Source organism: Thermobia domestica, chromosome 7, assembly GCF_964235325.1.
Source record: "Thermobia domestica chromosome 7, izTheDome1.hap1.1, whole genome shotgun sequence".
Taxonomy (NCBI): domain Eukaryota; kingdom Metazoa; phylum Arthropoda; class Insecta; order Zygentoma; family Lepismatidae; genus Thermobia; species Thermobia domestica.
The window spans coordinates 107,193,220-107,207,010 of NC_137460.1; the positions used below are offsets into that span (position 1 = coordinate 107,193,220).

The following is a 13,791-nucleotide window of genomic DNA, read 5'->3' on the forward strand; positions in this document are numbered from 1 at the left end:
CACGTTTCAAGTGTCACAGCACTGTACTCCCCTCCCCTCCCAATCCCATCCGAAAGAGTTCTACGGGGATTTATAAGTTAGATTTGTGGGTGTCGGCATCTATGACCATGTTAGCATGTCACGTATGAGAGATGACGTATCTCGGCGATCACACGGAAAGGGAAGAAAGAAAGAATTGGGTAAAAAAGGAAGCGGCCTGGAACCTGTATATATGGTCCCACCCCAGCTTTTGGCTGGTGTGAATGAGGAAACTCAGGAAAACCCCATCCAAGATGGCTGGCCTGAAAAAGCTTTTTAGACTTTCAGGAAAAGGCAGAAGAAAAACCTGGTAGAGGAGGACCAAGGATAGAAAAATCTTTAAGTTTACGTCCCTCGATTATGCCGACAAGGCTAAAAGGTGATCAGAAATGAAGGAGATGGTGGAATGTAAAAAGTATGAGGAAACGGGAGAACCCTGAGAAAACTCACGCACACAGTGTTTGTCCATCGAAAGTTCACTTGGCGCGAGCTGAGATCGAACAAAGGACCCCATGCACTAGAGGTGAACGCTATACTACTGAGCCACCGTGGCCCGACCAAGGATAGAATATCTAATTTCCTAGATGCAGTTGCAGTTACGAAGAAGTGATCTTATTAAATTATAAAACAGTTCTCCCAAGGGAGAGAAAAGTTTTAAAATTTCCATGTTTCCCACCAACTTATGGTTGAGGTGAAGATTATTATTATTATTATTATTATTATTATTATTATTATTATTATTATCATCACCACCGAGGATGTCCTTCCTGGTTTCCTCCTATAAAAATATAAACACACTATTTCCAACTATGGTTATCTTACATTTGACAAATTGGTCTAATTCAATATTGGTATAAATAGTGGTAGTTTTCAAGCTATATATATGAGTTCTTTGACTAACTGAATAGTGCACGCCCCTTCTGGCTCATTCACCACTATTTAACCTTAAATTTCAGATGCTCGAAATATTTGTATAAGTTTCCCATTTGTAAAATAAACATTACGTAAAAGGTCTATTCAAATTGATATCAAGTTTTTCTGACATTTTGTATATTACCAAATTGTGTATTCGCATTATTCACATCACCCCAGGAAACGAACAAATTTTGTTTGAACTTCTCTTACAATAATAAGCAAATACACGAGGAACAAATTCACTATTATTGACGATGCAGAAGGGGAGGAGATTTTCTGGACAAGGCAGGAATGTGTGCGGGTGCAGAGGCGTCTCAAGTGGTGAGCGTATGCCCAGGGCCTTGCATCTTTAGAGACCTCTCAAAGACCAACGAGCCTAAGACGATTTGGCACTGATTTTTGTCAATGCAACAATAGAAACAATTATGAATTCGGATTTATTTACAGTAAAAAATACATAAGGCTTCAAACTAACTTTTCGTCTATTCGTAGATATTAGGCCGCTGGCATAAGCGACAGGCGGCGAGTTAATTTTAAGATTGCAATAATGGATGTGTATAAGCTTTTCTTTCCTTTAGTACCAATAACATGGTTGAGGTTAATTAATTTCGATAAATTTGGTTGTAATTAACAATTTTAAAAAAGGGAGCAGGGAGGACTCAAACCTTTCTCGTCTAAGGTCTCACCAGAATTTGCTATGATGTTGTGCAAGTGGGATGGTCAAGATCAAGACTGGATAGTGAAAGTGTAAGTATAACTGAATGGCTAAATATGAAACAGAGAAACAAAAGAAGACGGAAACCATCTTCAACGAAAACTCCTTCGGAGCGGTCCCGAGTCGATTGTCAGTGAGGGCACTCGGTCGAAAAAGTGTAAAAGTTTTTTTCAGGACAGCCATCTTGAATGAGGTTTCCCTGGGTTTTCTTCATTCACACCAGCCAAATGCCGGGGTGGTACCATATTTATAGGTCCCAGGCCGCTTCCTTCTTTACCTAATTCTTTCTTTCTTCCCTTTCCGTGTGGTCGCCGAGGGACGTCATTCCTCATAACATGCCGACACCCACAAACCTAACTCCTAAATTCCCGTAGAACTCCTTCGGAAGGGGATTGGGAGAGAAGGAGAGTACAGTGCTGTGACACTTGAAACGTGTTTTGATCAGCACACTTCAACACTTTTCTTATTATATTACGAAATTTCTCGTTTCTTACTCCTATTATTCAAAGTATTGAAATGTCTCAAAGGGTGCGACTGCTTCTCCCTTTAATCCGTCCGTAGTATCATTCTGTCCTTTACTTTTTGCTTTTTCGCTGCTAATTCAAAATATTCACCCAAACAAGTTTTCTTCTTGTGACCGTAGGGTGTGGAAGAAACAAACAAACCATGAAAGAAAGAAAGAAGTTGTTTAGGGCTCTTCCAGTTCAGGCCATTCCAACCACTGAGAAGTAAGAATCATAACATGATTTTTCTGGTAAGATTGTCCTTTTAAAAGGCGCTAACAAGCAAACAGATGGTCAGCAACCTTCGTCTCTCATTTACAGCATACTTTCTATTCTCTGATGCCAAACTTAATGGAGAACATATTGCAATTAATATAACGCATGTAACGTAAATTGGAGACCATGGTTGGATTGATATGGGTCTTCTGTATTTCTATTAAAAATTTCAAGTCATTACCTGCAATACCTTGTTAGAAATTACCAGATCAAAATTTACGTGTTATCAAATGAGGAGTTAGAAACCTAAGCGAAGAGTTATAAGATTCTCTTAAATCTTACGGAGGTGATTACGTCCAAATGTTAATGAGGATTGACAATCAATCAAGAGTTATACTAGTGTCTTTAATTTGAACATTTCGTTGCAAATAAACAATATTCAGTACTTATGATCGCTTAAGTGGAGTGTTTGTTCGTTGGTCAGCATAACATGGCATAAAATCTGACAACATATCACGAATTAACTTATAAAAATGAAAACTTACACGAAAACATCACGAAATACAATTGAGGTTCCACAGAAATTATTAACTCGTTAGATAGTCCTCATCATACTAACTACTAAACCCAAAAAGTTGTTTGAAAAGAATTGACGTTATCTTTCTGACAAACGAGGCCAAAGTGAATCATTTTGATCATAAAATATAAATTAACAATCAGTTATTAATCAACCACCCAAGTTGAATTGATTTTCAGTATACCACTTCGACAAAATCATCCCCAAGCTTTACCAGCTGCTAAATTCAAGTAAAAAGTATAAATTGTAAAAAGTGGGTCAAAAGTCAAATGACAGCCCTAACACAGGGAAAGCTGTTGGGACGGGGTCCACATTGGCCATATTTGAAGTTTGGGGGATCTCGTAACCTCTGAAACAAGTGACTACTACGGCGTGCGTGTTGGATACCGCTATCTTGAGTACCGCTTTAATACCTTAAATACAAAGGTTAGCATGCGACACATGTTTTACGTGCAGTTCTTCACAGGAATGGAACACTGCTGACCGTTTTGTTCTATCATTTACCGTTCACTAATCCTCTGTCTTTGTTTGCAGGTATCACTGACTAAACAATGACCCTGATCGTTTGTTCTATCACTGAAAGTTTACTAATTTTGCTAATTGTAAGTTGTTTCATATTTGTAGGTGTCTCTAAGGAATGTGTGGAGATAATCCTGATGTATATCTTATAAATCTTAACTTGCATATGGTATCTATAGAATTCTATGTGATTTATTCTTATAGAGAGCCCACTTCTTACAACGGTCTTTATTAACTCATCAGCACATTCCAAGAGACTGGATCTGTGATAAAATTCACAGTGCCATATTATGTAGAGATATGGCAATTACTGGCACTTTTCCTCGTGTTCTTCAACAAAAGCTTTCAATGGAGCACATGTTTAAATTAAGAAAATGAAATGAGTCGAACGTCCATATGGAGGATACTTTCCGTTAATAAGTGGTGTTTATATATAATCCAGACGCACCAGCACCTGACAAAGGACAGTCCACATAATCAGATCTAGCTTAGTGAATGGACGGAAATACGACCTACCGCCGATCTGGATCTCTCCTTGAATCTGGATCATGTTGTTCAACGACAAGGCGTAGTTTTACGTGAACAGAGAAGTAAGAAATTACAACTATTGCTATTGGAGTGACAGCAACCCATATTGGATTGATACATCAGGGATAGTTTATGACGAAAATCTTATGGTCTGGCATGGTACTTTCTGGCATGAGAATCGTTAGTCCATTCTTCATCTACGGCACACTGAACATCAACCAACACCTACGGCTGCAGGATCAGACAATCCTACCTTCAGTTCCGTTGTAGAATGGCTCATACACAATGTTCTTTTAACAGGATGGATACTCTCCCCATTGAGAATGTGTTGTGCGTAACTACCTGCATCAGCAGTTTTCTAGGAGGTGGATCGGTAAACTGGATACCACCCTCTCTGTATCCCATGCAACTAGACTTCTACCTGTGGAGCCACCTACGCCATCAAGATCTGGAATTTATAACATTTGGTGCAACGTATAGTATAGAGGATGCATTTGCTGCGGTGAGTCCAGGGATATTGCTAGCCGCTGAAATTGGAAATAGAAGATGTGTGAGGCATACACCATTCTTGCAGAGGATGTTTATTTAAAGTGTGCGTTATGGGGGATCAACATAAGAAATACAATGAACGATTAATGATAAGATAAATCGGTCAGTGGCATTGCAGTCTTGTGAAAATACTGTATATAAAACTGGATTGCATGCCAACCTTTATATTTAAAAGTGAAGTTATAGTTAATATGGCAGGCTCCAACATAGCACTCGTAATGGTCACTTGTGTTTCTGAAGCTATCAGATCTCCCATATATCAAATATAGTCGGTCATTGTGCCTTTTGTGACTCAACAGCCTTTCCTGTATTAAGGCTGTCATTTGACTTTTGGCTCACATTCTAAAACTCATACTTTTATGTGGATGTTGCAGGTGATAAAGCTTGGAGACGATTTTGTCGGAAGTGATTTGCTGAAAATGAACCTCAACTTTTGATGGTCGATTGAACACTTAATTTATATTCTATGTTCAGAATATAAATTAACAGAAAGATGTTAATTCTATGTTCAGAAAGATTCACTTTGGTCTCATTTGCCAGAAAGTTACCGTCAATTTAATCGAATTGCCTTTAGTTTCGAGTTTAGCTTTCTGGGTTTCATAGTTGTATGATGAGGGCTATCTAACGAGCTAATTAGGTCTTCGGTACCCCATTAACATCTCGTCAGGTTCCCGTGTTAGATGGAGAAAATTCCTGACTGACTATACATTTTTATACAGTGAAATCTGTCTATGTTGGCCACTATCTGTTCCATTGAAAAATGGCCAGCGTACGCAGGTGGCCAACTTACAGAAAATAAGTGTGATTGGTGTATTTTTAGAATAAGATTTCTACTATTACTTGATTGAAAATTCTAATAAGGAATGGCACGACAGCTACTTTTAAATAATGTATATAGAGTAATCATAACAATATACAGTACTGGAAAACATTACTACAATATGTTTAATATGTGTACATACCTTTCCAATTCCTGAAAACTAATCTGGTACACTGAATTATTCAGATTGGAAGCACAATAACATAAACAACCATAAAATAGAAACATGTACGCAGTTCATTGAAATTAATATTGTTGCACACTGAGTTATTCAAATTGAAAACAATACAAATTTATAAATTGAATAATTTTTATGCTGTTTATACGACTTTTTTCCATTGTTACTATTCTTGTCTATTGCAAAATAGTCCATTATTTAGGTTTGCTTTCTTTTCATTTTTGAAAAAAAAAACAATGTGATTCAATTCTGTTGTACAGATGAAACATATCATCACTAAACTGAAGTTCATAAGTGAATGTGTACGCAAGAAGTTGAGACACACATTGCAAAATTTCTGCATGACTAATTAATGGAACCTGTTTTTTTTTCTTGTGATTCCTCCTAATCTTCACTATCTTAAGGCACTGATACTTTATGCTGCCTTTCCTTTACTATAGTTTCTAAGATATCTTTTGGTGTAGTAGGGATTTCCTCGTGAACAACCAAACCATCGTTGATACGATTAATTTCATCCACTAGCACTAAATCTGCTTGAGTGTTTAACGGGAACGTGCTAATGACTTCATTTAGTCTTTTAACAACCTCAGCATCACCCACCAGAGTTGGTACTTTGCACTTCGCTGTAAAATCCTGCACGACCAAAACACTTCCTTATTTTTTCCTTTGAAACTTGATCCCAGGTACTGACCACCAACGGATAGCGTCCAACACTGTTACTGACTTTACGAAGACCGCCTTATTGCTACTAGCTTCAGCTGTAGTTACGACATGTTGTAGCATGTGCTGACGATACCGATATTTCATGTTCTGAATTATTCCCTGGTCAAGAGGCTGAAATTCTACTGTTACATTTGGAGGTAGAAATTTCACTTCGATATTGTTAACGTTATTTGTTTTGCTGCGACTGGTTACAATGTCAATAATCAACAATTTTTTTTGCGATTTTGCTTTTTCATTGAACTGCTCAAAGTTTCAACCAAGTTTTCAAAAGTGTTGAATGTCATCCATGCATTTTTGTTCGAGTACCAATGAACAGGCAAAAACTTAACGTCGATTCGCTTTTTTGTGAACACCCTGGAACACAGGGGCGGATCCAGGATATGATCAAGGGAGGGGCTAAACCATATTTTGCCGTTTTATCCAGTGTAAACCAGGATTGAAGCCCATTTTATCCAGTGTATACCTGAGCGTCAAGGGGGGCTATAGCCCCTATATCCGCCTTGGATCCGCCACTGCTGGGACATGCAATCCTACCGATCACTAACGGCTTCAGTTTTTTACCAGTAGCACTAGAACACAAAAGGACACAAACTTTCTTTAGCAAACTTTCCTCCGTAGCATTTCTCACCTTTCTGCACCAAACTTTTCCTTGGGAGTTGGCAGCAAAATAATCCCGTTTCATCGGCACTAAATATGTTTTCTAATTGGTAACCACTGATAACTTCATGCAATTTTGACTTCCAGTCTTTGACTACTTTAGTGTCTATTCCTGCAGATTCACCGGAAAGGAAACGAAAATTAATGTTACGACGGGATTTAAACGACTCTAACCACCCATTACTAGCATGAAATTTTTCAATTTGAAATCTTCGGGAAATTTCCTTCGCTTTTTCCTCCAGCATCGTCCCTTCAACAGAAATGTCCATCGCACTACACTTCTCAAAAAATTCTAAGGTTAACGAATTTACTACTTCCTAATCTGTTTTTCGTAATTTTCTTTTCCTCTCATTATTGCAGTTTCTTCCTAGGCTTTAATAATTGATTCCCTGTTTTTATTAATGTTCCCTACCATAGGTTTTGATGTCCCAAATTATACAGATATTGAGCGTAGACTCACATCTTTATCTATCAAATCTAACACTTCCTTTTTTTCTTCTTTACGCATAGTTCATTCAACTTTCTACTTTTGAATCCATTATGCATTCATCAACTCAACACGTCCCCTTCCACTGAACACAGAGATCATTGAACACACACACATACACACACACAAATCGGAAATCGCTTTTTTCTTGCTATCTGTAGAGTAATAAACTTTCATCTGGACTGATTAAACAGTGACAAACATTTTATGGTAGTTAATTCTAGTCGTATTTCTCTTATTATTTTTGGCACATATGCACATTCTAATTTTCTAATTCTTGTATAGTGTCGTCTAGTTCTTGTTAATGAGCTACAAGTGTTTTCCTCGGAGCAAAAGATGTTTTGGGAAAATATTAAGGGAATTCAAAACCTCCGCTACCTTTCAACAAGCCGTCAGGTGCCAACAGTTGACAATTGAGATGGTTAGCTTTAACCTTGAGAATTTTCCGGAATTACTTAAGCTCCCCACTGATGAAAGGAACCGATATAGGTAATGATTTTACCAAAACAGACAGGGTAAACAAATACATACAACCATTTGCTGAATTCCTATACGTGCTTTTTCTTATTCACATCTTCCTTCACCCCCCCCCATTTATCGGGGTAGTGTTCTGTTCATTGATCTCCAAGAACAAATCGTAGAAATCTATGCTTCTTGTCTCCAGTCACAAATTCAGAACATCTGCCTCTCATATGTAAGCACGAAAAAGTTAAAAAAAATAATAAAACGGTACTTTGAGAGGCCAAGATACGCAGGTAAATTTATCATAATTATCATAGGATAACATTGCTTTAATGGGACCAACTTCCAAGATAAACAGGTGGCCAACTTATAGAGTAATTAAGTAACGAATCTCTTATGGAAGAATGCAGGTTCAAGACGAGCCAGGCCAAGATGAGCTGGTGGCTAACTTGACGGGCTTTACTGTACTAGTTTTCAATGAAATTGGTGTTGAGCCAAATAAGAATTTCAGTTTCGCCGAAAATAACATACTGACCAAATTGCAATAACTGTGCCGCCTAAGGTATTTGCTGAAAGAAGAAAACACGCTAGGTTCTGTACAAATACACAATCTTTAATGAAAGTAGCGTAGTTGCATCTTGCAGTGGATACCTCAGTTTTCTACCTTTAGAAAGCATTTTATTAAGATTTGAGACTAACGAAATTTTAAGTTATATTCCTGTATTTCATTTTTTGTTTGACTCATTTGTGTTACTTCTTTAACTGTTACTCGCTTTGAAGATTGATGAAAAATTATCAAATCCTTTTACTAGGTGAAAGTACTGATTGAAACAGTGGACAAGAATCACGCAGAAACCGTGAAGAATGCAGTGCTACAAAAATATCCTCAAGCACATTTTTATGACTTCCCAATGCCAGCTACTCTCGAAGCATAAGTACTCTGTTGCAAAACTTCAATTACAGGCAAAATATTCCACCGTATTTGACATATTCAGAAAAGGAAAATGTATTCTGGAAGATTAAATTATGATGTTACTTTTTGAAAAGGTAATAATACGGTGTAATAATAATAATAATAATAATAATAATAATAATAATAATAATAATAATAATAATAATAATAATAATAATAAAGTGGAAATCTAAGCATATAAGAAAACAATTGCTATGATAACTGACGAAAACAAAGATTGATCCATTTCCATCCGAACAATTTAGAGTTATCTAAGATATTCCACCTCATATCCACCGATCACTCTCGATATCATTGCAAGGCATCAGAATTTCCAATACAGCAGACTTCATTGCAGCTGCACTAGTAGTATATTGACCCAGTTCTACTTGGCTTTCCAAAGACCATTTACCGTGCTAACCCGATATGATGAAAACCGCCGTATGAGAAGTCTAAACGGACAGTAATACATAGAATTACGATTCATTCTCGTAACGGAAATATTCCCAAACGGAATAGCATGGATACCAGTTGCAGCTACCGGCTGTCGGTAAAAGGGAAACAATGTTTTAGCCGTGTTACTTGAAACATTGCTCTGGTGAGGTGCTACAAGATGAGTATCTGTGCCATGTAATTATAATATTTTGTCCGTACAAACTAGGTATAGAGGATGTTCCTGGTAATAAGCAGCATTGATTTTGTCATTTTTTAGACATTATGAATCATGAACTTCCCTCTGCAGCAAAAGACAGCAACAACCGTAAAACATTTTGTGACACTGTCTTTGTATTGATGCACAAAGTTAAGTCAGTCTTCTTTTTTAAAATAAGCATCCCTGTTGGTGATGGCCTGAAGTTTTCCACCGTCGTTTAAAACACATGTATATTTGGCCTTGTTCTTTCGCTCCGCGATATGTCGTGATATTGACGCATGCATGTAGCCTCAATTTGTGATGGATTCCACGATTCACTGTTAATTGGGCCACATGTAATAGTTTGGCCATAACATGCTGTGCTAATGGAATATTCAGGCCGCCGTAACGTGGGTGCAGTTTAGCAGAAAACTTGTAAGTTTCTTTCATACCCTCTTTGGGTGTGGCTTCGTTGGTGATGATGGTTGTGGAAGAAGTTATGCGCATAACGTTTAATACTGCCTTGTCTTACCTCAAAGCCATTGTTCTAACATTGTTTGATTATGTTGGAAATTCTATAGCTTACATATGAAAGGAACATGACACAACTTTCCCAAGGACGATTTTTCCAGCAGCATTTTGCTCAATACCACACTACCTTCATTCTGCTGCACAATAGCTGAGAGACTAACACTCGTATGCAACTTTGTTTGAAAGGTGTTGCTAGCTTCTTGTTGTTCGAACGGAAACAGATAAACCTCTGTATTTATCATATTTTAGAACATAGGATTAAAATACATTTTTGACAAGTGCTCTATATGAGTTGCCCAATTCGAAAAGATTTCTTATGTACAAAACTTTCGGGAAATCGTTGCTTTACCATCTTATTTTCTATGCTTGCAAATAAGGAAAATAGGTTTTGTAAAGTGTAAAGTAAATATCTGACCACGTTAAATGGGATAAATTAGCTGGAATTTTGTATAAGCTAATCACATACAATAAAAAGAACATTAAAAAAATGGACAAGAGAGGTTTTGAAATTGGCTTAGTCATAGCCTATATATAGCTATATATAGATTCTTATATCTTTGTTTATCTATTTATTAAGTTTTAAGATGTGTATTACGAAGGTCGTTAGAAACGGTTTCTGTCTAAAATTTTAGGAACTTAAGGAAAATTTATGAACAACGTGAGAAACATAAAAAAAATGACATGTCACATGTTTCCTGTAATGCGTTGCATTGTAGCAAACACAATTGTATATATTACAAAAGTGACGTGAAAATTGTCAGGAAGCGTTCGAAACATTGAACATTCAGTGTACAAAGGATGATTCAAGTCTAGTTTTGGTCATTTTGAAAATACTCGTACTTCATATCAGAACTTTGGTAAATAGACTTAAATCCTTTGTGCTGTGAACGCTGTATATTGGAGTGGTGAAAATTATCTGGGAGAAACGAGAAACCAATGACTAAATATTAGCAAATGATAAGGAATAATATAGAACACTAAATTGAAAAACTTGTCAGTGCAGCCATTTCCTACTAGGTGCTCTGACGTTACAGTTCGGTGCTCCTATTTTCAAGAAACCACATAGAAAAAAGGAACTGACTGGGAAGATTGCTTTGATTAAAGACATATCGTAGTTGATGGTTTAGCAGACGCGCTACTCATAAATCTATGACCATCCGTCTTCTGCCAGCACTCGTTTCATTTCCTTTCTCTTACCTCATCATTTCCCCGCATTTGCTCTACCTGCTATCTCTGTCAGTAGGCATGCTTGCCCATTATATACTTGCATTTTCTGTGTCAACTGTACTGTAATTGATTTATTAGTTTAAAATCATTAATAAAATAGCATACGAGGTACTACTCAAAACTTCCGAGAATAACCTGTTAAAATTTAAGACATTTACCTTACATCCTAATTTTCACTACCACCTTCAAGGTAGTTGCCTCGGGCTTGTATCCATCGATTTTGCCATTGCTGGAAGCATTGATGGACGTCCGCTGTTTAAAGCGTGTTGAACTATTGCAATTCCGCTTGGATAGAATGAGTGTCAACTAGAATTTCCTTTTAGAGAATGTGTTAAAATCAAAAGGGAGTGATATTGGACGAGTAGAGTGGTTGGGGAAGTGGTCACGTTTCTAATCTGAAGTCTCGTAGTTCAAACGACGAGGAATAATCTTCACTGCAATTCGTCTTATGTTCAGTACATCCTATATAATTTGTTAATATGGCCCGTCAGATAGTTAATACATTACACACATGATCGATTATTTGTCTTCTATCCTCAAATATCACTTCTTGCACTTTCGTGGTCATTTTCGGAGTTGCATGTAATGGCCGAGGGGCTGGCCCGAATGACGTTCTCCACAGATTTCTGACCATATTTAAAACGCTCAAACAATTCAGATGTTTGTGTTCGGCTTACACGTGTTCATCAAAGGCCTCCTTCAGCATTCGGTGAACTTCCACTGCAGTTTTCCTTTGCTTTTAAATCAGCCATTTTGAAATTTGTAGACACAGCCAGAACACGTGCAACGCGACCGGCAGAAACGAACAAACGCGTACACTCACAACAATATCATTTTGAATGACCGAGATGCAAGTCTCAGAGTAATATTGGATTTCGTGGAAGGGGATAGGGAGATTGTTCGCCAAATTATAACGAAATATTTAAATTAACGGACGCTGTGTGCACGTTTCGTGTCCCAACCCTTAACGGAGGAGCAGAAACTGGAAATTCAGCTTAGTGATTGTTTCGATTCAAAAAAGTGTTCATGTGTCATCACACTACGCATAATCTCCAGCCTACTCTGTGTAATTACTTTATTTTCCCCAAGTTAAAAGCACCATTAGAGGGATACAAATTTGACTATGTTTTAGAAACAGTAAAAACGACCTTGAACACCTTGATTGATTTATAGAAGTCATTTCATGACTTACTGGATGGTGTGGATAAAGGAGGTTCCCACTTTTAATAAATCGAGGAAAATGGATTTCACTTGATATTATTTTGTTTTTCACGGACGGAGTCTCGCTTCCTAATCGCCCCACTGTGTTTTACCGGTCGTAGTGGTGTACTTAGTTAGTTAAGAAGTAATATAATTTTATTATACTTTGTCTTTTGTGGTGATTAGATAGTTACAAAGTTCTAATCATAATTGTTTTATTTCTATTCCAGATTTATTAATAGAATTTACCAAGATAAGAAGAAGCTTATATCAACATTTATATTTATTTGTAAAAGGAGCTAATTTGTAAAAAAAGGTTTATTAAATTTTGGAGGTACTTTTAATGAAAATTAAGCCTTTCAATTACTGAACAGTTTTCTTATCATTTTCAGTTTTCTTCTATTTTTAAATTTAGTAGAACCTTATTAATTTTGACTAATTGAGAAAGTAGTTCTGTATTAATGATTGAACGAATCATGAAGTCCGTGAACCGTAACACGAAAGACCTGGAAGCAGTCAGATTCAGTAACTCGCACAGATCCATGGTTCCAAGTGATCCGGGTAAACTCTGTCCTGAACAGTAGCGGAACATCCTCAAATACTTGGAGAGTAGGTGTGACGTTATTACACGATTCTCTTTTCTCTCTCTTCATTCTGTCTGTGTGTGTGGGGGGGGGGGTGTATGTCAAAGCGTTGAAACAAACGGTAAGTACAAGTAATATCAGTACAAACACGTGAGAATCAGAGAAATGAAAAACTACACGTTTTTCTAAGTAGAAATCTTCAAACTTGAATCGATCGAGCCTGTATAACTTGCCATGTAGAATATAAGAAAAACTAGTGACTCTAAACAGTGTTATGTTGATTTTTTGTGTGGTCCTTGTTCAAAATTACTGTACTGATTTTCATAAAAGGAAGGCGAATATACATAAAATTGAATTTGAAATAGCCAAAACGTGGTACTTTGGATAACAAATATCTCACCAGGTCTCAAACATGTGAATATTCGAGCTCGACGAGTAATTGAAACTATAAAATGCTGCATAGTTTATCTTTCAGGTGCTTTTGGATCATCGACTTAGTTCGGGTTACCGTATGTGAGAAGCGAGACCCACACCTGGATGACCCGGACAAAAGTACTGACCGTGGCCGTGAATGCTGTGGAATATTGGATACCAGATTAAGTGAAATAACATTAAAATCAGTTAAAAGAATTGAAAATCACAGAGTTTTAATACATTGTAAAATTTCATAATCCAGATTACATTCCTGTTCGCATTTATATAAACACGTCACAAACATGCCATTTGTTTACACGAACAAGCCATCTATACAAGTAAATACTTACAACGATATGCTTGGGTAATTTCTTCTGTATATTAG

General features: G+C 37.0%; 1 protein-coding gene across 1 annotated transcript in view; it reads left to right on the forward strand.

Annotated features, from left to right (window-relative positions):
* LOC145690307 (L-threonine ammonia-lyase-like) overlaps positions 1–12,774 on the forward strand; it is a 132,319-nt gene extending 119,545 nt beyond the window's left edge. The window contains exons 8-9 of the mRNA XM_081765084.1: positions 8,680–8,914; positions 12,639–12,774. Coding sequence (XP_081621210.1) covers positions 8,680–8,802 — 123 coding nt within the window. The 3' untranslated portion in view covers positions 8,803–8,914; positions 12,639–12,774. The remainder of the gene's footprint in view (positions 1–8,679; positions 8,915–12,638) is intronic.
* Positions 12,775–13,791: the final 1,017 nt, after the last annotated feature.